At 44.6% G+C, this 26,264-nt stretch overlaps 1 protein-coding gene across 9 annotated transcripts in view; it reads right to left on the reverse strand.

Moving 5' to 3' along the window:
• Nucleotides 1-14,074, reverse strand: part of NR5A2 (nuclear receptor subfamily 5 group A member 2) — a 134,711-nt gene extending 120,637 nt beyond the window's left edge. For 5 of the 9 annotated variants that reach the window (XR_004819375.1, XR_004819373.1, XR_004819374.1 and 2 more), the window contains exons 1-2: nt 13,704-14,074; nt 2,119-2,256 (exon numbers count right to left, since the gene is read on the reverse strand). Coding sequence is in view for 6 of the 9 variants with exons in the window: in XM_027612068.2 (XP_027467869.1) it covers nt 2,119-2,256; nt 13,704-13,767 (202 nt within the window). In the remaining 3 variants the exon portion in view is untranslated. Of the gene's footprint in view, nt 1-2,118; nt 2,257-2,792; nt 2,953-3,113; nt 3,199-5,301; nt 5,425-13,703 lie in introns of those variants that run through there. The other 4 variants (XM_027612071.2, XM_027612070.2, XM_027612069.2 and 1 more) reach the window with 4 other exon arrangements.
• Between the last annotated feature and the right edge of the window lie 12,190 nt (nt 14,075-26,264).

Genomic DNA, 26,264 nt, shown 5'->3' on the forward strand with positions numbered 1-26,264 from the left:
AACCCCAAAAGGAGGAGTTAAGGGTGGGGACCCTCTTGGACAGAGTCCGTGTGGGTAGACAGTTGCCGCTGTGCAAGACCGAGGCATCTTTCAGTTTCCCAGGTGCTGTACCCAAGTAGGCATTTGAAGAAGGGAATCCATTAGGGCAAAGAAGTCCCTGTCTTAAGAAAGTGAAGAGGACGGTGGGGCCTTGTAAAGCTAGGACAGCAGAGAGGCACGCAGAGAAATTCCCCCTAAATTGGACGCGCTATGCTGTCCCGAAACCCAATGGCGGGTCCCCTTTCTGATCGGATTAGGGCGACTAGGGCGTGTCCCCGGCCGAGACCAGAGCAAGCATGGTAATGGGGTCCCATCCCCAGGGACTGCCCTCGAGGTGTAGGCCGCGTGGCCTAGGGGAAAATCGTGCCCTGGCCCTTTCCATGGTGTTTTCGAACCCGGAGTGAGCGAGCGGCCGGCGACTTCTCCTGAGCCCTGGACACAACGGAGGGCAAACTTCCTGCTTTGGGGCAGTAGGTCCTGTCAAAAACGCCCCTCCCGAACTTTACAGGGAAAGTATTACAGTGGCATTTCCCTCCCATTTCCCCCCACCCCCTGAACCCTTATTCTTGCCTCCCCTACTTCTTGATCCAGCGTTTCTCTGAGCGTCTTTTCCCGAGTGTCAGAAACGCGCTGCGTCGGAACGAGCAGCAGGAACTTTCCTTTTGCACCCAAGACCGCGCTGGCCTCAAGGGCGCCCAAAGGGTTGTCCCTCTCCGCAGCTCAGGCGGAGGGTTCCCAGATCCGGCTCCCGGCGTCCGGGTCCCCCACGTCCCCACTTCCCGGGAATCCCAGGTGAGGGCTAGAATGCCTCTTTGGGCCAACCGGGTTCCTCCAGTAGTCAACCCTCAAGTTAGTCTCAGGGGCCGCAGCCCCCAGGGGACTTCCACAGCCCTTCCTGGAGGGTTGGAGAGTCCCCAGGATCACAGTGGGGTAAGCGACCCAAAGGCGTAACGCACGTCTTGCCGCCACCCCCTGTCCCCCAGCCCAGCCGGGCGTCGTCAGGGCCCCCGGGGCCGAGCACTGCAGGCGCGCCGCCTATCCCGCACAGCAGCGTGTAGCAACCCCAAACTCTGGTCGGACTCTACTCTCAACACCTCCCCGGCCCTTTCAAGTTCGCTCAAGGGGATGGCAGGAAGCGTTCCGGGATCACAGGCCCGCCTACCCGCACATCCTGCGCGCTGGAAGGGGCGAGAATGGAAGAGCACCGGTGACTTTTCCTAGCATTGTTCCCTCCCCGGCCCAGAGCAACTGCGATAAACTTCTGAAGGGCTCATACAGCCAGATCTAGAGCCGCTGTTTTGGAATGCGGCAAAAATATTGCCAGCAGAGTTTGCTTTTTTTGTTGTCACCAATCAAGAGCTGGGAAAACAAATAGGACTTCCATACTCCCGGTTCTCGAACTGAAGCAGAGGCATTAACCTAAACCGCTGCCCCCCACCCTCAACTAACTCGGCAATACCCGCGCAGAAGATGGGGTTGGAGTAACTTTGGATCTCTTCAGTTCTGCTTGCAGTTCTGAAGTTGTCCAAATTATAGCCGGCGCCCAGTGTCCGCATGGGCGTTTGGGGGGGCCCAAATGCATTCTAACGCCGCTAGGACAAGCTTTTCCGGGGTCATCTTCTCTTTCTGTAGTTAACTTTGCTAGGCAGGGTGTTTTTCCTCCACACAAGAGCACTGATTAAAGTTCCCACCGATTCAGTGACTGAGAACCTGCTCCGGTTTCCAGTGAGGCATTCCATTTCTTAGAATGATCTTATTATTCTGAAGTATCTGTAGCCTGAAGGCAACCCCCCCCCCCCGGGTTGCCATAGATCTCGAAGTCTCTCTTTTCTTAATTAGAAGCGGCCAATTAGGCATTGCTTGGAAAACCTCCGCCCCACATTGTTCAAGAGCCATAAACTTTTATGCCTGTCCCTGGGGTGGGGGCCTGCCGCCCGCGCGCAGCCCCACAGCCCGGCGGCCGCGAGAGCCCAGCGGGGTAGTTCCAGAGCCCGCGAGGGGTGGGCGGCTGAAGCCCTCAGGGCGAGCCCGGGGGTGGCGTGGCCGCGGGAGCCCGAGCGCCGCGCAGCGCCTCCTTACCTTGCATGTTTTCCGGCATCTGCCCCTGTTCCCCATGCGATCGAGCCAGTCCCAGGGCTTCCGTCTCCACTTTGGGCAGCATGACAAGGCGGCCGCGGGCGGGGATAGGGGGTCCGTGTCCGTCCGGAAGCCCAGCACCTGGACACGGGGCAGCACAGATTCAACTCCGGCGGAAAAAAAGGAAGGGCGACTGGGGTGCCAGCTCACCCACCCGCTCGCAGGAGCGTGCCTCCGCCTCCTCCCGGGGCCGCGGGTCAGGACCCCTGAGCCCGGTCCACTCTCGCCAACTCCGGAGCCGCCCCCAAGCCGCTGGGAGGAGATGGCCGGCTACGAGATGCGGTGAAGACTGCGTCCGGGCGCCTTGGTTTGGCTCGGCGAGGGCGGAGGCGGCGGCGGTGGCGAGGGCGCAGCTGCCTGGGGCGCGGATCCGAGTGCGGCCGAGCTGCGGGCGGGCAGCGGAGACGGCGGCCAAGCCGCTGGTGCTGCCGCCGCGGCGGTGCCGCTGCCGCTGCCGCTGCCGCTGCCGCTGCTCCCGGACGGCTCGGGCGACTTCTACCCCTCCCTCCACCCGCCCTCTGGCTCAGGATCGCCAGGGGTCTCTCTCTCTCTCTCTCTTCCTCTCGCCTCACTTCTCCTCTCCGCCCCTTCCCCGTCTGTGCTTCCCTCTCGCTCACTATCACAAGTGTGGAGTTGTGAAGTTCCAGGCTCCCTCTCCTGCCTCGTTTACTCCTCCCGCGTGTCCGAGAGCAGTCCTTCCAGCCCCGAGGGTGACGGTGCTGGCAAGGAAAGGGGGAAGATGAGGAGGAGCGGGGAGGTAAGTAAGACGGGGCTAAGGGGAAGGCTGGGATGAGGGGTGATGACAGTGAATGGGGACGCGGGCTCCGGACTAGGTCGGACACCAGCCGCCAGCCAATGAGGATGAGGCGCATGCTCCAGTCCCCTCGCTTGCCCCAACCTCACCACCCCGCCTTAACCCCCTCCCACCCCACCCTGACCTGGGGCGGGGGATGTGAATGCTGCCGGGTCTTCCAGCTAGTGAGAGGCGACCTCTGAGCGCAGCGGCGGAGGACGGGAGGCTAGGGCGGCGATTTATTTCTGCGAGCTGGGGGGGGAAGCCAGAAGGGACGCGGGAGTGTGTGGGTGTGCGTGCGTGTCTCCGCGCGCGTGTCGGGTCAGGGGCTGGAGGGGGGAGTTAAACACCCATTTGAACAACCTAAAGGAGAAAAGAGATGTTGAATTCAGTGGGCCGCTCTTCTCCAAAGAACTGGCCCGCTCTCCAGGGTCTCCCGGCTTCATTAACCCCTCAGGATTCAGTCCTAAAAGGCCCCACCGTGGGCCCCGGGAGTCCTGGAGTGGCCGAGCGTCCGGGCCCACCGAGGAGACAGCCATATCGCCGCACGTTCACCGGAAATCTGAGAAACAGCTATCCCTGTTTACCCACTCTACCAGTTTCTTCACTCAATTATAAACACCCCACCCCCTCCAGCCCAAGATTATATTGGCGGCAGACTTACTAAATTTTAGTGAACTGCGTTTCCAAGTAGAATGCAAAGACCGAACTAGGCTTTCCTTTTTCATTCTGGTGTCTCTGGTGGGACCATCCACATGAGGCCCAGAGGCCCAGCACTTTTAATAAAGTTTTAAAGAACCATCTGTTATGTAAGCTCTTCAGCCACCAGCCCAGCCACATCTTCAAAAAGTTTTCAGATCTCATCCCAACAAGATGAAAAACATTTTTTTCCAGCCTCATGACTGCATATGAAATGCCTCATATTCAGTGTCTGCTGCAAGACCGGGTAATTATCAGAGTCCACCCACAAGGGGGTGAATTTGAATCTCAAAAGACCTGAATTTATTCTATTTGAATGGCATGGAGATCACACATTCAAACTGTCCAGTCCAGTATTTGATGAACTGGAAAACACTCCAATCATCGCCACGATTAATCTACACTTTTACATGAAACGGGTTGTTCATCACCTACTGGTGTCTGGCAATTCAGAGGCTGTTGGCTCTCTAAATTTTTCTTTTTGTCATTTTGTTCTTTAATATATATTCAGAATCTAAGTTATTTAAATCTCAGTTTTGTAGCCTCATCAAATTTCATAAAAATGTTTAAACTTGAGGGGAGGGAGACTGTCCATTAGTTTGGAAAGTGCAGTGGGCTGTGGTTGCCAAAATTAGGGACCCTTAAGATGCTCAGATTTCTGTGATAGTATCAAGTAACACTGTCAATCCATTTTCAATATTACTAGTTGTTTTAAATACCATTGTGAATTAAGTGCATACACACACACATATATTTACATAGTTCAGAAAAGGAAAGGAATTACATCTCAGGGCTCAAATCAGTTCTTGCAGTGCTTTGTGGGTTTAGATGAACTTTGAAAACCAGTTTATCACAAAGTCTTAATTTAGGAGTGTCCTACTACAATCAAAGAGCTTATGGGGCACTTATGTAGCATTTTCACAAACACCAGGCTGGCAGCTATGGAGAACTCCAGACTCTTGGTCCTCAGAGGAAGCTTCCAGCTCAGAGCCAGAGGCAAGGTCCTCTGGTTGGTAGAGCTGAAGGAAGAGCTTAGGAGAGTTGAAGTCTGACAGACCATATATTTGTGGTCTGCATGGTGAAATCCTTGCCTGGACTTGAAGCAGAGCCTGACCTAGCCCAGGCAAACTTTGTGATCACATGCATAACCCAGCTTCAGCCCCCAGAAGGGGCTTGTTTAGACCATAGCATCTCTTCAGTCCAAGCCAGTCTGCCTTCACCTCACACAGCCCAAACCAGTAGTCGTAGTGACAGAGGGCCAGCTGACATTCATTTATCTCCTCCCCAAACCAGAGGAGGTGGTGAGGGGGAAAATAGGGGCTGGAGACACCGTTTCAAAAAGCCACCCTTAAAAAAAAAAAAAGTCCAAGATTGCCTTGCTTTGAGGCTCTTGTCCAGGCTGACCGCAGCAAACAAACGGAAGGGACACCGCAAACACAGGAGGTCTCAAGCAGAGAGAAAACTTCGGTGCTCCAGGCCTCCCGCTCCAGGGAGAGAAGAGGCTGGCTTAACCCTATTCCAGATCCCCTCGGCGTGGTGAAAACACCCCGCCCCCCCCCCGCCCCGCCTGCGGTGCACAAGGTGGGAAATCTTCCACTGCAATTGGTTCTAGTCAGACCGGAGGGCACACTCACCTTTTCACGGTTTTTCTCCTCAAGGAGTTTAGGGGAGCGGCGGAGTTCCCAACCCTGGGGCAGACACAGAGGGAGGGGCGGCGGCACCAAGGCCTCCGACACTACACTCATTCCGCCCTCCAAGGGCATCCATTCCGCACTCCCTGAGTTCCCTCGGTCCGAATGTTCTGGTCCCTTGAGCCTTCAATTCGTCTGGGCCCGCATTGGAGCCACGGACCGCTTGCCCTGCGATGGGAGATCGGCCTGGGCGTCTCCCAGAACACCCTCTCGGAAGGAGAGCTGGGGGAGGAGGGGCCTGAGCCGCCCACGGTGCCTCCGGTCGGTTACCTGAGGATGGTTCTAGGTTGCAGAGGCAACCGTGAGGAAGGAGAGCTAAGCGGACGCGGGAAGGGGGAGGCATTTGAGATGGGAGTAGGGGAATAGGGCCTGTATGGTCTAAACGTTGATGCGGGTAGTTGGACTGGCCGGCAGACACACCGATCGGCTTGGAATAATAAAGCCCCCATAGGCGGGCAGACGCATCCCATCCTCCGCCAGGGACATCTTTACCTACTGCCACTCTGCCTCTTAGTGGATGCACACTTAGGAATCCACCCCGTCTGCGGGAAACTTAACTGGTGGCAGAGACCACAGACCAGAAGTCGGGAGGCAGGGGGAGGCTGTTCCAGCTTTAGCTACCGTGTGCATTCTCAATTTCTTCCCTGCATTCTTCTGCCAACTTCTGGCAAACTTCTCTCCCCTTTCCTCTCTCTTCCCCCACGCCCCCACCTTCTTTCCGACGAGACTGGTCTCCAGGGCTCGTCCTTCCCGGTTCTGACTTTGTCTTAAAGCATTGATTGACGGTTGCAATTATAAAGAATGATGGCTCGGGGAGGCTCCCGCAGCCTTGATGAGCCCGAGGAGCGCAGTCCTGGCATATTTTATCCAGGCTCAGCGTTACGGGGCCGTGCGCCCCATTCACCCCGCGGGCTGCAGCTGAGGAGGTCTCGCACTCCCCACCCGCGAGGATGTAACCGCCTCGCTCTCCTCCCCCGCCTCCACTTCTCCGCTGTTCCGCCGCCCCATTTCAGAGAGCGCGCCGGGAACAGCCTGCCCTTGACCTGACCTGAGAATTGTTGGCCAGCCCCGCGCGCTTAACGCATGGAGGCTGCAAAGGGAGTGAAAAATGTCAAGATTTTTAGGACTGGTTCAACTTTCCTGGGCTCGGAAAACACGGGTCCCCAAGTAGAAGCCCCACCCCTCCCGCGCGCCTGGGTGGGAAAAGCCTTGCATGACCCACACAACCTTGCACGAAACTTGCAAATCTACATTCTTGGAAACAATTTCTAACGTCTACTCCATTTCTACTTTTCGGTGGTTTTTTAAGAAACCAGAATCATTACTTTTCTCGTAGCACGTGTCTAGTTCTCAGCCTCAGAAGAAACCTAGATTTTTTTCGAAAAGTCTCCACCAAGTGGCCGGGATAGCCAGAGGGGAAGGAGAAGCAAGTTTACCAGCCTACGGAAAACTCAGGCTCTGCCTAATTTTTCAGCGCCTCCCACTCAAAAAGCCCATCAGAAGGCTCTTTTGCCTTTCTCTGAAGATTAAGTTTAGCAAGAATTCCAGAGTTCCGCTCCTGAGCTCAGGGAGCTGGGCTATCCGCCTCCGCTTCCAGGCTTCCCCAGCCGGCGTCCAGGGCACTTTGCTTTAAGATGAGAGGGGTTGAATTTCAGGACAGACATGCAAATTACCAAGGAGGACCGTATTGGCCGAAGCTTTGAAAAAATAAATTTGAATAGGTGAGAAGTCGTGCCTTGTTAAATAAATAAATAAATAAATAAATAATCCTTCTGGTACACGTGTAAAGAACTACTTAAGACATCATCTGCCACAGCTAGGAGAGCAGGAGGAAAAACTGCTATCAATTTAGACATTCTACCCCTGGAAAGGCTTGTGTGTCAGGGGTAGCCGCAAATGGGGATTGATTCACAATCACTAGGAGAGTATCTTAATATATCATGGCCCCGTCTTTACTGAGGAGGGAAATACAAGGTGAAGTAATTATCCAGGTAATCCAGGCTCCGCCAGCCCCTCCCCCAACCAACCTCCCACCCTTGCCCTAAAGAATAGGTGAGGTTTTCCGAGAGTTTGGCCTGGATTATCGGAATCTGCATCTCTGTAAAAAGGCTTCCCAGTAGAACTTTTTGGCTTCATTTTCTTTGGAGACTGTTGCCCCAACCCAGGGGTCCAGGCGCGTCCCGCTTTGGTATAGCCGGTGCCCTTCTCGAAGTGGGCGGGGAGATCCGGTCTTGAGAAAGGAGCTGGCTGGGGAAATAATCTTGGGTAGGTGGTCCAATCTAATCTATCTCTTCCTCTGTAATTGAAATGGAGATGTGAGTCAGCTCCAACTCAAAACAGTGAGACTCCACTCTTGGAACCACCCCTGTCCATCCTCGGGACAAACCAGAACAGTGAGTGACGTTCTCGAGGACGATCCTGGCGCCAGCAGGCCACCAAACGCTTAGTGAAACCAGCTGAGCCCTTGCGTTGCAATTCCACGCCCCTTATCCCCTCCCCCCTCCTCAACCCGGACTAGAAACTAAATCCTTAGCACTAGATTATTTGGGGCTACCATTCACGTGAATCCGCCAGACTGGAAGTGTTCTGAGGGAAGAGGGGATTCCGCGCCGCCTCGCTTGCGAATTCCTCTGTTCTTGGAGCGCGGGGATGGGTGGTCGGGAGGCTCTTGCCTTAGGAAAGCCCCCGCCCTAGGGGTTTCTGTCCTTAAGATCAAAGAGTGCCGGGACGCGCAGAGCTGTGTTTGTCAGCCAGTTTGGACTCCACAAAAGAAAGTGGGGGGGGGGGGTGCTGGAAAGGCGGGACTTGCGGTGATATCTTCACCCTCCGGCTTGCGGTGCAAAAGTATGGAAGGTGCTGGGGTCTGGGAGGTTACGCAGTTCTCAAGGTGTCGGCTCGTCCTCCGACCTAACTCAAGACAACTTTTACGATTAAGAGGTGGTGGCCAGCCAGCGCAAAGGCGTGGGGCAAATTCTTTCGCTTTCTCCCCAAAGTTTCTTGTCTGGAAACTTGGGGAGATGCTTCGGGGACCTAGTGCCGGGTTCAGACCGATTTTCTTTTCACTCCAATATAGACCGCTGGTAGAACAGGTGGAGCTTGGTGGGGCTGAGGCTGCGGACGTCCAAGATCATGAGGAAGGAATCAGCATTTACTGTGAAAAATGTTAGCGCTGGGCGTGGGACCAGCGTCTCACTAGAAACACACCGGGGTTTGCCAAAAGTGCTTTTTAAAAAAGGGTGAGTGTGCTTAAACTATTTCGTTCTCTATCTCGTCCCCTTATAAGACAACAGATGTTTGTTCCTCAGGGTAAAAAGGGTCCTTTTCTCTCTAAACTCAGTCACTCAGGGGAGCCTGGGTGGCTCAGTCGGTTAAGCGTCTGCCTGCAGCAGGGGTCCCGGGGAGCCTGCTTCTCCCTCTCCCTCTGCTGCTCCCCCTGCTTGTGCTCTCTCTCTCTTTCTGTCAAATAAATGAAATCTTTTAAAAAATAAATGCAGTCACTCATTTTGGATGATTTCCCTGCCCTCCTCATACCCACCAATTCTATAACAAATAGCTGCTCTGAATTTTCTCTCAATTCCCTTGTCTGTCAGTAGTCCTGCAAGTGGACAGCATACACCCCATAACTGCAAGCAAAACCTCCCTCCAAACTCCAGAGAGCCTTTCAAGGAAACCAGAACAGAAGACCCAAAGTACTTTCCTACATGCTTTGCTTTGCCCCCAAGGCTCCTGGATGCTGTCCCCACCCGGCCCCCTAGACCTCTCCCCACCCCACCCTTCTGAATTTTACTGGGATCTAAATCTGATTTCCACTGTGGAATGAAAAGGAAGATAAAGAGCCATTTACAAATGTCTTCTTAATCCCCACATGCCTTTTGGAAGAATGTCTGAGTAGGTCAACATTGTTTTTAATAATTCCTTTATATCAACAAAGGCAAATAATCACTACTTTAAGGAAAGATCATGGATTTCAGAATCACATCCATGGGTCCTGTTTACAGTTCACTCTCTTGACAAGGTGAGGGATCTTGGGAAAATCACTTGACCTTTCTGATTCAATTTTGTCATCAGTAAAACAGGGTTAACAAAGTAAACTTTATAGTTGCATGAGACAGTACCAGTAAAGCAACATATCATGCTCTTAATAAATACCAGTTCTCCTTTGTATTTTCTTTTCCCCTAACTTCACCCACACTCATCTTTCTCTAAGGAAAATAGCTAGGAAGGGAATCACTAACCATTCTAGAACCATTAAAAATAAGATCCTTCCAGTGGGAGGTACTTGCTAACTTGACTGTCTTGCAGTGCTTGACATAGTCCTCAGGGGCCTAATTACACCTGCAGATAAAACTGCTCACCAAACTGCTTATGTTCATCTGTATTCAGATTATTTGGAGTTTAAAAGTTAAGTGTGTCTTTTCTTACTTATTACACAAAAACACACATATCAGAGCTTCCCAAAAGACTAAAAAAGAGGCAGCCTTTATTAATTTGTCTGGTCAAGTTCAGTCCACATGGTTCTTCCAGGCTTAAACCTCTCACGTTCACATTGGTTATATTTCAACTCTTCCCCAGGGCTTCCCCTAGACCTCAAGGTCCCCAAACTCCTAAAGTTCCTTGAAGCCAACTGGATTTCTCAGAGAAATTTTTGTTCCAATAAGGTGAAGAGTGAGGAAGTGCAACCCAAAGAAACAGCTTTATCCTGAGGTAGGTTCTAGTCTTGGGGAACAAGACATCTGACTCTTGCCCTTCATAAAACATCCCTAGCAGTGCTTGGGGGAAGCTGGGCCTCCAGGTGGGAGTCTGTCCCAGAGCCTTCTCCATACCTCATCTCAAGTTCAAGGCTGAATCTAAGATAACCCTAGACATTATGTCTTTGTAGAGGCATTAAGAAAAGGGAAAAAAAAAAAAAACCACTACCAAGCCTCTGTTCTCCCTTCCTCCATAAATCTTTCTTGGTTTATTAAAAGAGGTGTTAAAGAAATCCTTTAGCTCCAGTCAGAACTTGTAGATCAAGGCCAGTAAAGAGAGTTTGGGAAGCACTCTTTCGGAGTTAGGCTGAGGCAAGGAAGGAGAAGAGGCACCAGAGTTTAGCTTCCTGGAGGGAACTGGCTGCCTGAGCCCGGCAGCCAAGAATCAGAACATGGATTTGGGTGACTGACATTCTAAACTGCACTGCCAATAAGGCTGGCCAGAGTTTAGGGTGACATAATGGGCTATCTCATTTTCTGCTGCATGATGTCTACTTTCAGAGATCCTTATGGGCACAGAGCTTACTGGAGGTTATTGCTGGAATGAAATCAGACTCCAAGAGTGCTAAGGGGACTAGATAACAAAGTATATGTAGTGTCTCAAGAATGTTTGCATTGTGTATTATGTACCCCTAACTATGCAGTCATAACTTCCTGTGGGTAATAGACAATAACATATTGAGTGTGTAAAATGTATTTCATTAATGCACTTAATTTGAAGAATTACACAAATTCATAGAAATCAAAACAATAATGTTGAGCACATTGCAGAAGAGTCAATAAATACTTGTTATAGGACATACTTCCCACCATACAGATTTGACTCTTTTGTTGATGTAGACAAATACTTTATTCTTTCTTTTTCTGTTTCTCTTTCTCTCTTACATTGCTACTGTATATCATCAGTAAAATTGCCCCATTTGGGAGAAAGGGAAAAAAAAATACCTAAGCCAGAAACCAAGAGTTTGGACAGTGTCCCAGAGCTAGTTAACTTTAAGGGAACAATCTGGTTATAACCCCAAGTCTGCTGCTCTTATACCACACTGTGATCATCTTGCAGGTAGGCAGAAGGATCAATGTTATCTTATTTCCACTTTTCTATATGAGTACAGACATTTATACACAATTTTCATGTAACCACCAGTGTGCATAGAAGGAAAATGTCATACCCACCAAGGACCCATAGGGACAGCTTTTGAAATAAACAGAGGCACATTTCTTAATACAACACAACTGAATTAATGTAAAGTTGGAAACTCTGACCCATCTCTACATGCCTTGGCCTCAGTTTTGTGAACCACTCCCCATCCCTATCCTAACTTGCAATTTGCTCCCTCAAAGCCACCCCAGGACCTGACACTCTCTACTCCACCTGTGGGTTCCTCTCATTGGGCCTGCCCTGGGCAATCAGAATCCAATCCAAGAGGAAACTAACCTTCAGGATTGGGGTCAGTCATAACTGTTCAGACTGATGGCTGACAATGCCTTTTCCTTTATCAGCCCTTTGGATGACTTGTCTAGCCAAGAAACCCCCAGGAATGACCCTCCGCGCTCCTTGGAGGCTACCCCATGAATAGATGGAATTCTCAGTGCCAGTAGCCGCCTCTGGGTGCCTAAGATGTTGCTAACAGGGACATCTCACAGCCACCTGGGAATACCAGGGTATGGGGGAGGGAGAGTGCTAGGGCTGGGAAAGGGCGGGAGGCCGCGAAGGAGATCCGGAAAGAGGTTTCTTTTACCGGAAAATTGACTGGAATTTTGTCATCCCGGGATCTGACGCCCGGAAGTGCCCTGAGAGGTGTAGGGTGTTGGGGTAGACTCGCTGAGCGCCTCCTTCCGTACTTTTTTTTTTTTTTTTTGAGGCTCAGTCTTTAGCAGTCCCTCCGGGGCTAGACAGACGTTCCACAGGTTCTGGCTCTCTGGAACCTGGCTGATCCCAGACTTGAGGGTGTTAGATCTCTGTTTATGCTCAGGATGGACCTGCCTCTGTTCTACAGCATAGCCCGCGCCCGGTGAGTCCCAGTGCGGTGGGTAAAACGTAGCAGAGAGAAATGCAAAGGGGTCTCCTTCTACCACCTGACCCTCTTAATTCACCCCAAGAGTCTGAGGGACGCCGTGGCGGCGGGTGTCGGCGTATGTTTTCTCGGGACCCCCACGCCCTCTTAATTCGCAGCCTCCCTGTCCCCGCTGCGCGCGACCCGAGGTGAGGCGGGCGCGCTGGCTCGCCCCGCGCACGCGCCGCCCCTGTCCCCGGCTGAGCGCGCTCTCGCCGCGAGCCCCCAGCGCCGAGCCCCGGGGCCGCGGAGCCCCGGGAACGCCTAGCCGGTCGCTGCCTGGAAGGACTCCTTAGTGCGCCGCGGCGGTTTTGCCAGGCGAAAAAGATTAGAAATCGTTTGTGTTTCTCTTTCACCTCCTTTCTTGTGCTCATAGTTTCTTTTTATCTGCAGAGCAATTGATTCAGTGTTGCACTCTGCCTTCCTCGTGTTTTCTTCCTAAGTACAGATTTTGGGGTGGGGGGGTAACCATTTCCTCAATTGATATACCATAGGGTGTAGCTGGCCCAATAAAAAAGCAATCACTGCACTCAGTGGAGTCAGCTGGTTATCAAGGGAGAAAGAGGAAAAGCCCAAGCCTTGATTTTCCTTCTTGTTACAGCGGAGCTGGATGGAACTCAGAGCTCATGACAGGCCTCTGCGAATTCGCAGGGAAATTCCAGTTCGAAAGCCTAAGAAAGTGCTACAAGAAAAGGCACAGGTCCTTCAAAAACGAAGGGAAAGGAAAAAGGGCATGACTGCCAACAGACTAATAACTACAGACCGCTGGAAATCACTTCCCTTTAGTCCTTTACTTTTAGGACTAATTGCATGTATTCTTGCTGTAACACTAACATTTTTTGTTCTTTTTAGAAGTGAAAATTAGCTTTATTTACTCCTGTTTATAAAAACAAGCCATGCTCATTATTTTGGAAAACAGACAGTAACCCTTAAATTGTAATCCTTAACTAATGATGAGGTGTGTGTGTATATATATATATATACATATATTTATTAAATATGTATATTAAAAATATATGGCTTTTCGCATGGCTTTTATTCATCAGAGAAACAAAAGGGTCTATAGTATCTGCAATGAATGAGACACCATACTGTGGTGTGGCTTGAAACTTTACAAATATCTGAAAGCTATTTGTTAAAATTTGATCAATGATGACTCCATATGGTAAACTAGTTTCAAGTTGGTCAAATTTTAGCTTATCATCTCTGATTAGAAATTTTCAGAAAATACTGGTGATGAAATATATACATTATAATATATATAAATATATATAAATTATAAATTTTTGATTCTGACTGTTTTAGACTAATGGATGGGCATCCAAAAACAGTGGATATAATGAGTAATATTGAAATATCCATTTGCTTTTTCATAACTTCAGGAAAGATAAATGTGTGATACATACATGGGCTTATGTGCTTTTAATAGACAATAGGAGAAGCAATGACTTATAAAACTAAAGACATCAATGAGATTAAATTACATGAATTAAGGTAGTAGCAGAATAATAAATGGATGATAAATAGAGCAACTCCTACTTACCAATAGGTGTAAGTCTGTGCTTTAGGGAATCTTGTAAATTTCCAGTATCCGAATTAGAAGACATTCTTAGTAAAATTATAGGTGGTCCTTTGGCTTAAAGCAGAAATCATTGAGCATAAGAAAAAGTACAGCTTGTCAAATTTTGTAGTCCTCGGTAGGACACATCAGTCTACAGTAACCCTTAGTGAAAGTTTAAAAAATTGCAAAAAAAAAAAAAAATCCAAGAATTCAGAAAGTTACAAGTAGGTCTTTCCCTGGACTCTGTACTTTTTCCAGCATTAGTGGCCTGCTGTAAACCATGTATCCAGTTACATGATGGTTTCTAATCAGAAGAATGGAAACTTTTGATAGGCTTAGACGGATCACATGACTCTATGCAAGTTGATAAGAGGACCCTGTTATAAAGTGACAGCAAAAGAGATAAGAACTCCTGGCAGATAATGGCAAAGAAATGATTAACTCAGAAGTGGAGAGGTGCTATGCAGCACAGAGACTGGAAAGTTGTAAAACTGAGGGGTCAGAAGATCATACTTAGTGGATAAAACTCCAAACCAACTTAAATCTACTAACTAAACTTAGGCTTGTGACATACCCCCTTGATGTCATCACCTCTTGGCATGGAGGAGGACAGAGGTAGCTCTTCTGACCTCTGTAAACATATTTTAGATGATAACATTAGCACACATTAATTCTTTAAATGATGACTAGAGATATGATTGACACTTTAAAATACTACAGGTAGCATTTCCAGGCTTATGGTCATTTATTTATTCATGTGTTGTCAACCAACTTTTTAATCATGCCTATTCATTAGCTGCAAAGTTAATCTTAGCTTATTTGTTCATTAGTCAGTTGATTAAAAGGGCAGCCTATCTCTTTACCCCCAATAAAAGTAAAGCTTATACTTTGAGGTTAGTGCTGGCAAAATGATGAATGTATAAAACGTCTTCCATAATTTTAAGTTATTATTCTTTGCTTGAATCCATGGGAAAAATCTGGATCACTCTTCACCATGAAAGAACTATTTCTAAAATGACCAACAGTAGTTTTAGGTTCTTGTTAAATATCCCTATTGTTCTTCAAAGTAATAAACTATGGATTCTTATAATAATGCATATCTTTTCCCATGTTGTGAAAGAGTTACTTGTCTGTTTTTATTTCTGTAATGGAGCAAACTTCTTTTCCCCTTGAGATTCTATTTAGAAAACTCGAAATGTTTATGTACAGCATTTTTCCCATCAAAATTATATTTTCTTGGATTAGATATCATTGCATATAATAGAAAAGTCAGAATAAAGTGGTTTAAATAAAACCTTTATTTTTCTCTTAGAAGTTCAGATGTAGACAATCCAGGGATGGTACAATAGCTCTACAAAGTTGTTCAGAACCAGGTTCCTTCCATTTTACTATCCTTTATCTCTTGTCCTCATGTTTCAGAATGGCTGCTAGAATTCCAGCCATCATTCTATACCAGGAAGAAGAATGGAGGAAAGGCAGAGAAAACATACTTTTCTTTTTTTTGAAAACATACTTCTTTTTAAGGACATTTCCTGAAAGTACCACATAAACACTTTCCTTACATCTCACTATGCAGAAATTAGATACATACTTATCCTTAGCTGTAAGGGAGGCTGGGAAGTAAAGTATTTTAGATAGGCAAGTATTTCAAAGGATTTGGTGGCTCAGCTGGTTAAGCATCTGCCTTCAGCTCAGGTCATGATCCCACCTGGGATCAATCCTGCATTGGGCTCCCTGCTCAGCAGGGAGCCTGCTTCTCCCTCTCCCTCTGCCTGCCACTCCCCCTGCTTATGATCTCTCTTTCTCTGTCAAATAAATAACTAAAATCTTTATTTTTTTAAGATTCTACTTATTTGACAGAAAGAGAGTGAGCAGGGGGAGGAGCAGAAGGAGAGGGAGAGAATCTCAAGCAGACCCCATTCTAAGTGCAGAGCCTGATTCCTACTCGGGGGCTCAATCACAGGACCCTGAGATCATGACCTGAATGGAAACCAAGAGTCCGCCACTTAACAGACTGAGCTACCCTGGCACCCTTGCTGTTATTTCTTTAAATAATCAAACAATAGGGGCACCTGACTGGCTTAATCACTAGAGCATGTGACTCTTGATATTGTTGGGTGTAGAGCTTACTTTAAAAAAAATAGTAAAATAAAATAAAAAATACTTTATAAAAAATAATGAATAATCAAACAATATGCCACAATATTAGAAATGTACTAATGTAGGTCTTAAAGGACATATGACTCTGCAAAGCAGCTATTCTCTTAAAAACTATTAGGGCCCCAAAATACTTTTGCTTCTGTGAATTATATCTATGAGTATTTATTGTATTCAAAATTAAAATTGAGAAAGTAAAAATTATTATTTATTTATAAATATACTAATTTGTTTTTATTAAAATATGTTAATATGCATAATGCATTTTAAATTAACTATTTTCTAAAACAAAATAATTCATAAAAAGCAGCATTTTCAGTAGTCTTTTTAATCTCTACCTTTTTTTTTTTAAAGATTTTATTTATTTATTTGACAGAGAGAAAGAGAGCACAAGTAGGGGGTAGTGGCAAGGGGAGAGGGAGAAGCAGACTCGCCACTGAGCAGGGAGCCCAATACGGGGCTCAATCCCAGGACGCTGGGATCGTGACCTGAGCCAAATGCAGACGCTTAACCAACTGAGCCACCCAGGCGCCCCTTACGCCTGCCTTAATGGAAAACTAGATTCTCATATCTGCTTCTGCATTGTCTGTAGCAGTATATTGTTTTGGTTGAAACAAAAAATTTGGTTGGTGTATATAAGAAAATATGGTCTTCAAGATACGAAGTTAGGAAAAGGAGCAATATTGTAATAACTTTTTCAAATAATTTTTATGGATTTTTTTTTCTTTGATGCTACACCAAAACTCCACAAGTAATATCTTCTTAAAAACTAGTTGAGGGACTCCTGGGTGGCTCAGTCGATTAAGTGTCTACCTTCTGCTCAGGTCCGGATCCGGATCCCGTCCCACATCGGGCTCCCTGCTCCGCGGGGAGCCTGCCTCTCCCTCTGCCTGCCGCTCCCCCTGCTTGTGCTGGTGCTGCTCTCTCTTTCTCTCTCTCCGGCAAATAAATAAATAAAATCTTCAAAAAAAATTAGTTGAAATGTGGAATCTGAAACCACATCTGTGAACTTTGTATACCCTGTTACACTAAAATTCATTGGCTTATTTTATATTTCAAATACCACTTTTACCTATGCATGATTTCGTTGCATCTCACATTGGTAATTTGGAAAATGTAGTTTCATCAAAGTTGGCAAATTTTCCAAATGTTGACACATTTTGTTATATAGTATCAAAAATTCTATTTATGAATATTACTACTGATCTCATTTGAAGTCTTTAAATACTAGGAAGCTATCAAACTCACAGTGGAATATACAAATTTTCTTAAATCCAAATTTTCACTTGTAAGCCTGAAGTTATCAATGGAAAAAAGTACCATCAGTTTTTTCCATGAAGTAACAGGTTCACTTCATATTTGAGAATTTTCTCCAAGATACCCATCTAAATAACCAGTTTGTCTGTCATTCTTAAAATGTAAAAATAACATTCCATTTTTTAAAAAGCAGCTAGGGATGCCTGGGTGGCTCAGTTGGTTAAGTGTCTGCCTTCGGCTCAGGTCATGATCCCAGGGTCCTGGGATGGAGCCCCGTATCGGGCTCCTTGCTCAGCAGGGCAGTCTGCTTCACCCTCTCCTCTGCTGCTCCCCCTGCTTGTGTTCTCTCTCTGTCAAATAAAGAAATAAAATCTCGGGACACCTGGGTGGCTCAGTTGGTTAAGCGTCTGCCTTTGGCTCAGGTCACGATCCCAGGGTCCTGGGATCAAGTCCTGCATCGGGCCCTCTGCTCTGCGGGGAGCCTGCTTCTCCCTCTGCCTCTGTCTCTCATGAATAAATAAATAAAATCTCTATTTAAAAAAAGAAATAAAATCTTAAAAAATAAAAATAAAAAAATTTAAAAAGTAACTAGGTCAGCTCCCCACTTGAACAATTACATCAGTGCTTTCCTTAGAATCAGCCGTGGTGGTTTTTTTTTTTTCAAGATTTTATTTATTTATTTGGCAGAGAGATACAGAGAGAGAACAAGTAGGCAGAGAGGCAAGCACTGGGAGAGGGAGAAGCAGGCTCCCCTCCGAGCAGGGAGCCCGATGCAGGGCTCAATCCCAGGACCCTGGGATTATGACCTGAGTCGAAGGCAGCCGCCCGACTGAGCCACCCAGGCGCCCCTCAGCCAACGTGTTTTGACTTAAGTCTTTAATGATACTTGAAGAACTTAAAGAACTATGGACAGTACAGTAAGGGGGAAATTTAAGTCTTATGGCTCAGCTTGATTAGAAATGTGATTTGCTTTATGAAGTAGCTGTGTTCTTGACGAGTTACGTGTTAATTACTTTTTACAACCCACTTCATATATTCAACACAGTAGTTGTTCTAGGGTCGGAATACAACATTTGGAATTTTTTATAAAACAAAATAGTCTCTTAGTTTCATCTGTTTTAAAAACATACTTTCATATTTATATTTCTGTGAACTTGGGGGTATGGAAGAAATCTGAATTAAAATAGATAATGTCTTCTTTTGTCAAATACTACGAGCCATTTCCGCTCCAGGATGTTGAAAAGGAGGCATGCTGAGATTTCAGCTGTGAATAGAAACTTTTCCTGGTCTCATAGATCTCCATATCCTAACTTGGGGCTGCCTATCCCCAGTGTATTGTGAGGGATTTGCAGAACCTGGGGGGACGGGATACTTATTGCAGGAACCTATGATTTTACCTGTTCTTATGGCTTTTCATCTCTTTGAAACAAATGTCAAGATTATTTAAAAATATACCTGTCTGGGCGCCCGGGTGGCTCAGTCGTTAAGCGTCTGCCTTTGGCTCAGGTCGTGATCCTGGGGTCCTGGGATCGAGCCCCGCATCAGGCTCCCTGCTCAGCGGGAAGACTGCTTCTCCCTCTCACACTCCCCCTGCTTGTGTTCCCTCTCTTGCTTTGTCTCTCTCTGTCAAGTAAATAAATAAAATCTTTAAAAATATATATAGCTGTCTGTACCTTGGGGATACACTGTCAGTTAGTTAGAAGATGGGTTTCTTGATAAGCAGTTTTATTCACTGTATTTATGGCTGTAAAGTTAGGAAACTCAAGGATGTTTCCCCAAGTCTTTGAAACTCTTTAGATAGAAGGAGTTGGCATTTGTGAGGGGCAGTGCCCAAGCAGTTGTACCTCTGGGCCAGGACCTAAGAAGAAAAGATAAATGAATAGAAAGCTGCCTCTATATAAATAAAAGGACTAGGTATGTTCCCTTAATGATCACATTAAAATCTAATTAGATCAGTTGTTTAAACCAGAGTGTTAATGAGGCTAAAGTCCACATTTTGATTCCTATGGAAGAAAAAGTTTCAGAAAGGGGAAAGCTATTTGCAAGATCATATGGACACCTGTTATCTCCAGCTAACACTGAAAGAGTAGTGCCCCGATTAGGAAGTGATGGGTACGGTAGGCTCATCGTGCAGTTAGTAAAGTGGTAAGGGACCTTTTCTGAACTCTCAATTGGATAAAGATACTGAATCAATTAGACTATAAGTTTATGCCTCTAGCTAGTTGCACTCTTAAGTTTTAAATTTTATCTTATTCTTTTAGGTTTCTGGTAGAGAATCTGCTGCTATCTGTGATCAAAGCCCACGTATATACATTTTCAAGCCTTCGTGTGGTTTCAAACAATATTAACATTGACGCTTCTTTTGAACTAAATAAATGGAGTGTATATGTATTCAGCAGGTAATTTATAACTTCATATACGGATATTTGTTGTAACATAACTTCACACATCATGGGATGGATTTAGCAGTCATTGTCTGAGGTTCACATTACAGAATTTATGATCCTTTTTTTTCTTTGTTGTTTATTCTGATTACTGTTATGTTTTCATTTCTCCCTCCTGCCTTACTTTATTTCAGTTGAAATGTTGAAATATAGCCTCAGAATGATAAACATGCTTTATGGAGAGGGACCAGATGGAAGGGAAATAAGAATAAAGAAAGGCTGGGTGCCTGGGTGGCTCAGTTGCCTAAGCGACTGCCTTCGGCTCAGGTCATGATCCTGGAGTCCCGGGATCGAGTCCCGCATCAGGCTCCCTGCTCGGCAAGGAGCCTGCTTCTCCCTCAGACCCTCCCCCCTCTCATGCTCTCTCTCTCTATCTCATTCTCTCTCTCAAATAAATAAATAAAATCTTAAAAAAAAAAAAAAAAGAATAAAGAAAGGCTTTATCCTCTCTTCCTGTCCCCTGCCTTCTAGCCATGCTCTTGGCTCTGAACCCTGCCTGAGGCAGACTCACCTCTGTTATCAGATGGGGTGACTTGAGGTCTGGGCGACTCCTGGAAGTCAGGGTGAGAGGTGGCCAAGGCCATGACTGTGATCCTCATGGGTGATGGAAATGTCCCCAGTTAAATATTCACATAGCCTCATCAAGGTGAGATTTTGTTGAGGAGACCTGCTCATGGAATGTAGGTAGTTTAAAACTGGTGCTGGCTCACACAAAGTGAGGAAACTGGTCATTCTGGCTGCCAGTGGGGAGGGCATTTGATAAACATGCTGTTTCTCCTCTGAGCTTTAAGTTCTTTTGTACACATAACCAACGCAGTCTATTTTGCATTAACACTGTGGTAGGTGGTATTTAATTTTTTCTTTTAAATATATAGTGGATTTCAAAATATGATTTTTATTGAAACCAATGACTATTAATTTAATTTTTTCTTTAAGATATATATATCTAAGTAATTTCTACACCCAACATGGGGCTCAAACTCACAACCCTGAGATGAAGAGTCACATGCTCCACCAACTGAGTCAGCCAGGCACCACAACCTATGACTACTAATTTTAGATGAAAATTCAGAAGGGGCATATATTTTGTAGGTATATAAAATATGCCTACAAAATATATGGGTCCTTTTTTATACATGCCAAAATGTGGGATACACATTTGTTAAGGTTTTACATATTATTCAATCCATAAAATAGCATTGCCCATCAACTCCTCAACACTCTGGCTGTAGATGTAATTGTGTTTCCCTGAGAAACCATGCAGTTGTGCTTGGTGGATGCAATCTACCTGAGCATGAGAACACATTATGAGATCATAGTACAAATGAAGGTAGTAGTTAAGAGCCTGAGATTTGGGATTGGAAAGTTCACAACTCCTGTTCCTTCTTTGTCCTTTACTCAGGGGCAAAGTAATGCTTGGCTTCCTTAAGCCTTATGAATTCTTCAGAAGTAAAAATGACAATGGTATCCAATAGTGTTGTTGTGAGAAAATGAGATAATAGAAAAATGCTCAGTGTCAGGGACACCTGGGTGGCTCATTTGGTTAAGTGTCTGCCTTTGGCTCAGGTCATGATCCCAGGGTCCTGGGATCGAGTCCCACATTGGGCTCCCTGCTCAGCAGGGAGCCTGCTTCTCCCTCTGCCTGCCACTCTCCCTGCTTGTGCTCTCACTCTCTGACAAATAAATAATAAAATCTTTTTTAAAAATGTACCCAAAAAGTTGAAGGAGGATAGCATTACAAGGTTCCTAATAACTCCTACAAGAACCTTTAAAAAAAATACTATTTACTATTTGTCACTCTCTTACTTTTCTGTAGAACTTACTGGCATGCAGAAGAAACATTATATTAATGAGTTACTTTAGTCTTTTGAAGCTTATCTATCTGGTATATAATAGAAATAAGTACTCAGTACTTTGTGAGAAATGAACATATTTTTGTGAAAGAGGGAGCGGAGTAACATTCACATGTGATACAAATAACAGGTGCTCAGAACTCAGCCCCGGTGACAGTTAATAAGCAATTTACATTCCAACTATGCTGGGGAAAAACACAAAACAAGTGAAAACCTCAGTTTTGGGTAATTATTTTTTCTCAATCAAGTCACAGTCTAACCATTTCCTTTTGGCAAGTGTGGGCATTTTCCAGTATAGCATTCTGTTTTAAACTCACTATCCCACTGAACTCAGCCACATGGCATACTTATAATGACTCACATTTACAAAGATACATGTTTATAATGATAAAACATTATTTGCTAACTGATTTCAGAAAGGACTTGTAAATGATTGACAGATAACTAATGACTCCCGAGGTATCTTTGCCAAAATCCAAAAGGCATTCAACAATGTCATCTGAACCCATATTGCATGATGATGTTAAAGTTCAGTTAATGAGTTACAGTCTCTGTAAGCTTCCTGAATATACTGGTCCAAGACATTATGACATGTCTGTTAGGAACTGGTATTCTTGTACAGTTGGATTTCTGGTGAGCCCTGTACATGAACATATACCAGAAAAGCCCTTTAAGTTTGTTTATAATTTAGGTCTAATAATAACCAGCACCCTAAATTACTCATCATTCAATTGATTGAGGCACTGGGTGTTGGGGAGTTTACAGAAGACAGAAATCCTGAACGGGGTAGTTCCTGTGAAACCATTGCTTACTGGAACATTGTTGCTTGAACTCTTCACTAACAAGGACATTTTCACTGATTGCATTTAGGACCTGGGCTTGGGTTGGCACTTTTTAATTTTTTTTTTTTAATCAGCTTCCTTAGCAACCCTCTAACCCCCAAATTATATAAGATGGTGGGATGGCTGATTTTGAAAAGAAGTGACTCAAGATTTCTTCTCATTATTTTTAATAACTGTGAGAAATGTGGCACCTGGCAGGAAAGATAAGTGGCTTTTATGCAGTACTATTATGGCCGGGTAAATATTACTCACTTTTTATAGCACTAATAATTAAACAGAGCCTCAGTCAATCTTTTGGCAATTGAAATGTTTAAGACTTTACTCTTCTGTAGGCTTATGTTGAGTTCCCCACGTTTATCACAATCTATGATCTATGTCTGATGACTTATGGTTCCTATCTTTATTTAGAGGAAAGAAACTCAGTACCATTTTGTTTCCATTTAAAACCTTTTAAAACTTTTAAGCAAATAACTCAATTATCTAAACTGTTTTTAAAAGAGGGATCTGTAGAGCGTTCAAAGTGATTTCCTTAGGAATCACATAGTAATTATTTTAAAAATATGGAGCCACAAAATAGATCTTAATTCATAAAACTGAATGGTATATGTGACCTCACATTGTCTGGTAGATCACATGAATAAAGTGGTTTTTTCCAAAGAATAGATGTTCCTCTAGAATGCGATTTTTTTAAAATATTTTATTTTTTTAAGTAATCTCTACAATGTGGGGCTCAAACTCACAACCCTGAGATCAAGAGTTGAATGCTCTACCTACTGAACCAGCCAGGTGCCCCTAGAATGAAATATTTTATATGGCTAAATCTTTTATGTGGCTATATAAACCTAGCTTGATTGTGTTTCAGTTATTTTAATAGACATTGTTTTTTGCCCTCTCAATCCTTTTGTGAAAAAAAGAAAATATTTAATCAAAAATAATAAAGTAGGGGCGCCTGTATGGCTCAGTCGGTAGAGAACATGACTCTTGATCTTAGGGTTGTGAGTTTGAGCCCCACATTGGGCATAGAGATTACCTTAAAAAATTTTTAAAAAGATGATAAAGTGGAAAGAGTGCATAAATGCACATATGTTGTATTTTCATTATGTTTTGAGAAAGAAAGGAAAAAACCTAAAAAAGAAAGGATTACTCAAAAAAAGCTGAAGGCTCTTAGAAATGTCACCTTATACTATATGAAATTGAAAAGCAAAAATGAGTTTCAAAGGTAAGCTTACTTTCTACCTGTTATTGTCATTACCATGAATCTAACAAGTTATTCCCTCCAGCATTATTTTTTACATACTAATACATTATAGATTTTTTGAGTTCTTTTCGATTTCATCATGTCCCAAATGGAACTTTTTATCTTTCATTTTGAATGCCCCCCTTTTTTAATTTTGATGAATGACAACACTAAATTAGAAATGTGGGTATCATTCTAAAATCTCCCTCTGATTTACTTGCTCTGTCTATCCAGTTGACAAGCTTAGTCCATTCTGTTTCCTTTACGTCTTTTATTTTTTTTAAGATTTTTATTTATTTATTTATTTGAGAGAGAGTGTGAGAGAAGCAGGAGCAAGGGGAAGGGACCGAGGGAGAGGGAGAAGCAGACTCCCCGATAAGCAGGGAGCTCAATATGGGGCTTGATCTCAGGACCCCAGGATCATGACCTGAGCTGAAGGCGGACGCTTAATTGACTGAGCCATCCTGGCGCCCCATCCTTAACGTCTTAATTGGCATCCCCTCCTCTTAGTAGTGCCAGTGCCTTTGCTTTGCAATGTCCACATGGAGAGCTTACTGGCTTTGAGCCAGAGAAACTTGAGGTCCAATCAGGACACATCATTGATTAACAGTGTGACTTTTGGTGAGCTCTTCCCTTTAACATTGTTTCCTTAGCATGGCACCAGCATGAACCGTGACTCTTGGGATAATGGGAAAATTAAATGAAAGCACCTGTACATGTTTAGGGCAACAACTGACGCATGGCCCTCATCGTTTCTCACTTTGTTGTCTTCTACTTGTTCCTGGTTTTTCTTCTGGCTTAATCTAGACCATTTTCCACACTCAACCTAAAGAATTTCTTAAAAATTCATGATATTTTGCTGCTTAAAATTCTTCAATAGTTTGTCATGCTCTTTAGGATACAGCTCATGCTCTTTAAATTTGATACACAAAACGCTTTACGATCTGAATTTTTTTAAAAAAAGCAAAAACTCTCTGATCTATCTTCCATATTCATTCTCTGCTCTAGCTACAAAAAACTATTTGTAGTTCCTCAAAACATCATAACGTGTCATGCCTCCGTTTATTCATTTATCTCTTCATTTGTTCATTCATCCACCCATCCATTTGTTCTATCAACTAAAATGTGCTGGAGCCTGGGGTTGGTCCTGGGGATAGAGTCGATCTCATGACATTCAATTTGATGAAAGAGACAAATGATGACCGTTGTTTATCAGAGCTAATCTTGGGATGCTGGGAGCACCCAGGGGTCACTAATACATCTTGTGAAAGGTGAGAGGGAACACCTCAGAGGAAATGGTGCTTGAGCATCCTTGAGGACAAATTAGAATTTGCCAAGTATCAAGGGTATTCCTGAGATGAAGCAGCACATACAAAGCCATGGAAGCCTGAGGGGCCAAGGTGTGTGCAGTGACCTAAACACATTCATTCAGCTGGAGCTAAGCCAGGACTGTGTTTAAAAATATACCCTTGAGGGGCACCTGGGTGGTTCAGTTGGTTTAAGCATCTGCCTTCTGCTCAGGTCATGATCCAGGAGTTCCAGGATTGAGCCCCACATCAGGCTCCCTGCTCAGCGGGGAGTCTGCTTTTCCCTCTCCCTCTACTCCTCCCCTGCTCATGCTCTCTCTCTCAAATATTTATTTGAGATTTTATAAATAAAATCTTTAAAAAATATATACCCTTGAAGCACTTCTTCAATAGTGGCAAATGAATGGGAACAAATGAAAATAGAGGGAATGGCCAATGATTGGGGAGGGAATGGCTGAATAAATTATAGTATCTCCACTTTGTAGGCTATAATGCAGCCAATAAAACTGGCTAAGGAGAGTTTTTATCCAACTTACTGGATGGCTTGGAGGGATTCGTGGGAAGCATTTACTGTTGCATGAGCAAAGCAAGGTAATCATGTGAGTGGGAGAACCAAGAAAAAAAGAAGAAAACAAGTATGGGAATATAATCATATTACGCATTTATGTAAAAATCTGTGTACATGAGGATATGTATATAAATGAAATAAAGAGATTAAAACAACTTAGAAAATGCAAATATAAAGGAAATATACACAAATCACCTGTAATCCTTACATCCTGAGATCTTAACATCTTGAAGTATTCTTTTGTCTTTTCGTATATATTGGAGTACTTAAATATAGATATAGGCAAAATTGGTATGTTGTATATATAGTTTCATATTCTGTCCTTGTAGACATTTACCATTATATGATTAATATTTTTCTATCTTGTTATATCTTTTTCTAAAACACCTTTTTAATTTTGGGTTACTGTCCTTCAGATGGCTCCTTCATAACTTATTCTCCTGTTGTGGGACATTTAGTATATACGTATTTTGTTAATTTAAATAATCTTGTCACTTACTGGCTTTGTTAATCTTTTGTGCCTCAGTAAAATGGACTTAGTAGAGGGTGGTTCTGATGAGTAAAATGACTAAAACATATTTGCTTATAACTAAGCCTGGTGCATAGTTAGTACTCAGTAAACGCTCACTCTTGGGAAGCTCTCTTAAGCAGCATATGAAAATCTCTTCTAAAATGAAGAAATGAAAATGACAACAATGCCTACCTCATATTGCTGTTGTTGAGTATTAACAAATGTGCTCCAAGTGGCTATTGTGATATGTGACAATAGAAGACCCTCAGTCCATTTTCCTGGGTCTCAGGAAGCCTCCAGTCTCAATAAAATGTTCTTACTCTATGCTCCCAGCCCCCAGCATCTAACTCTATTATAGCACTTATCT

The sequence above is a fragment of the Zalophus californianus genome, chromosome 10 (assembly GCF_009762305.2).
Source record: "Zalophus californianus isolate mZalCal1 chromosome 10, mZalCal1.pri.v2, whole genome shotgun sequence".
NCBI classification, from domain to species: domain Eukaryota; kingdom Metazoa; phylum Chordata; class Mammalia; order Carnivora; family Otariidae; genus Zalophus; species Zalophus californianus.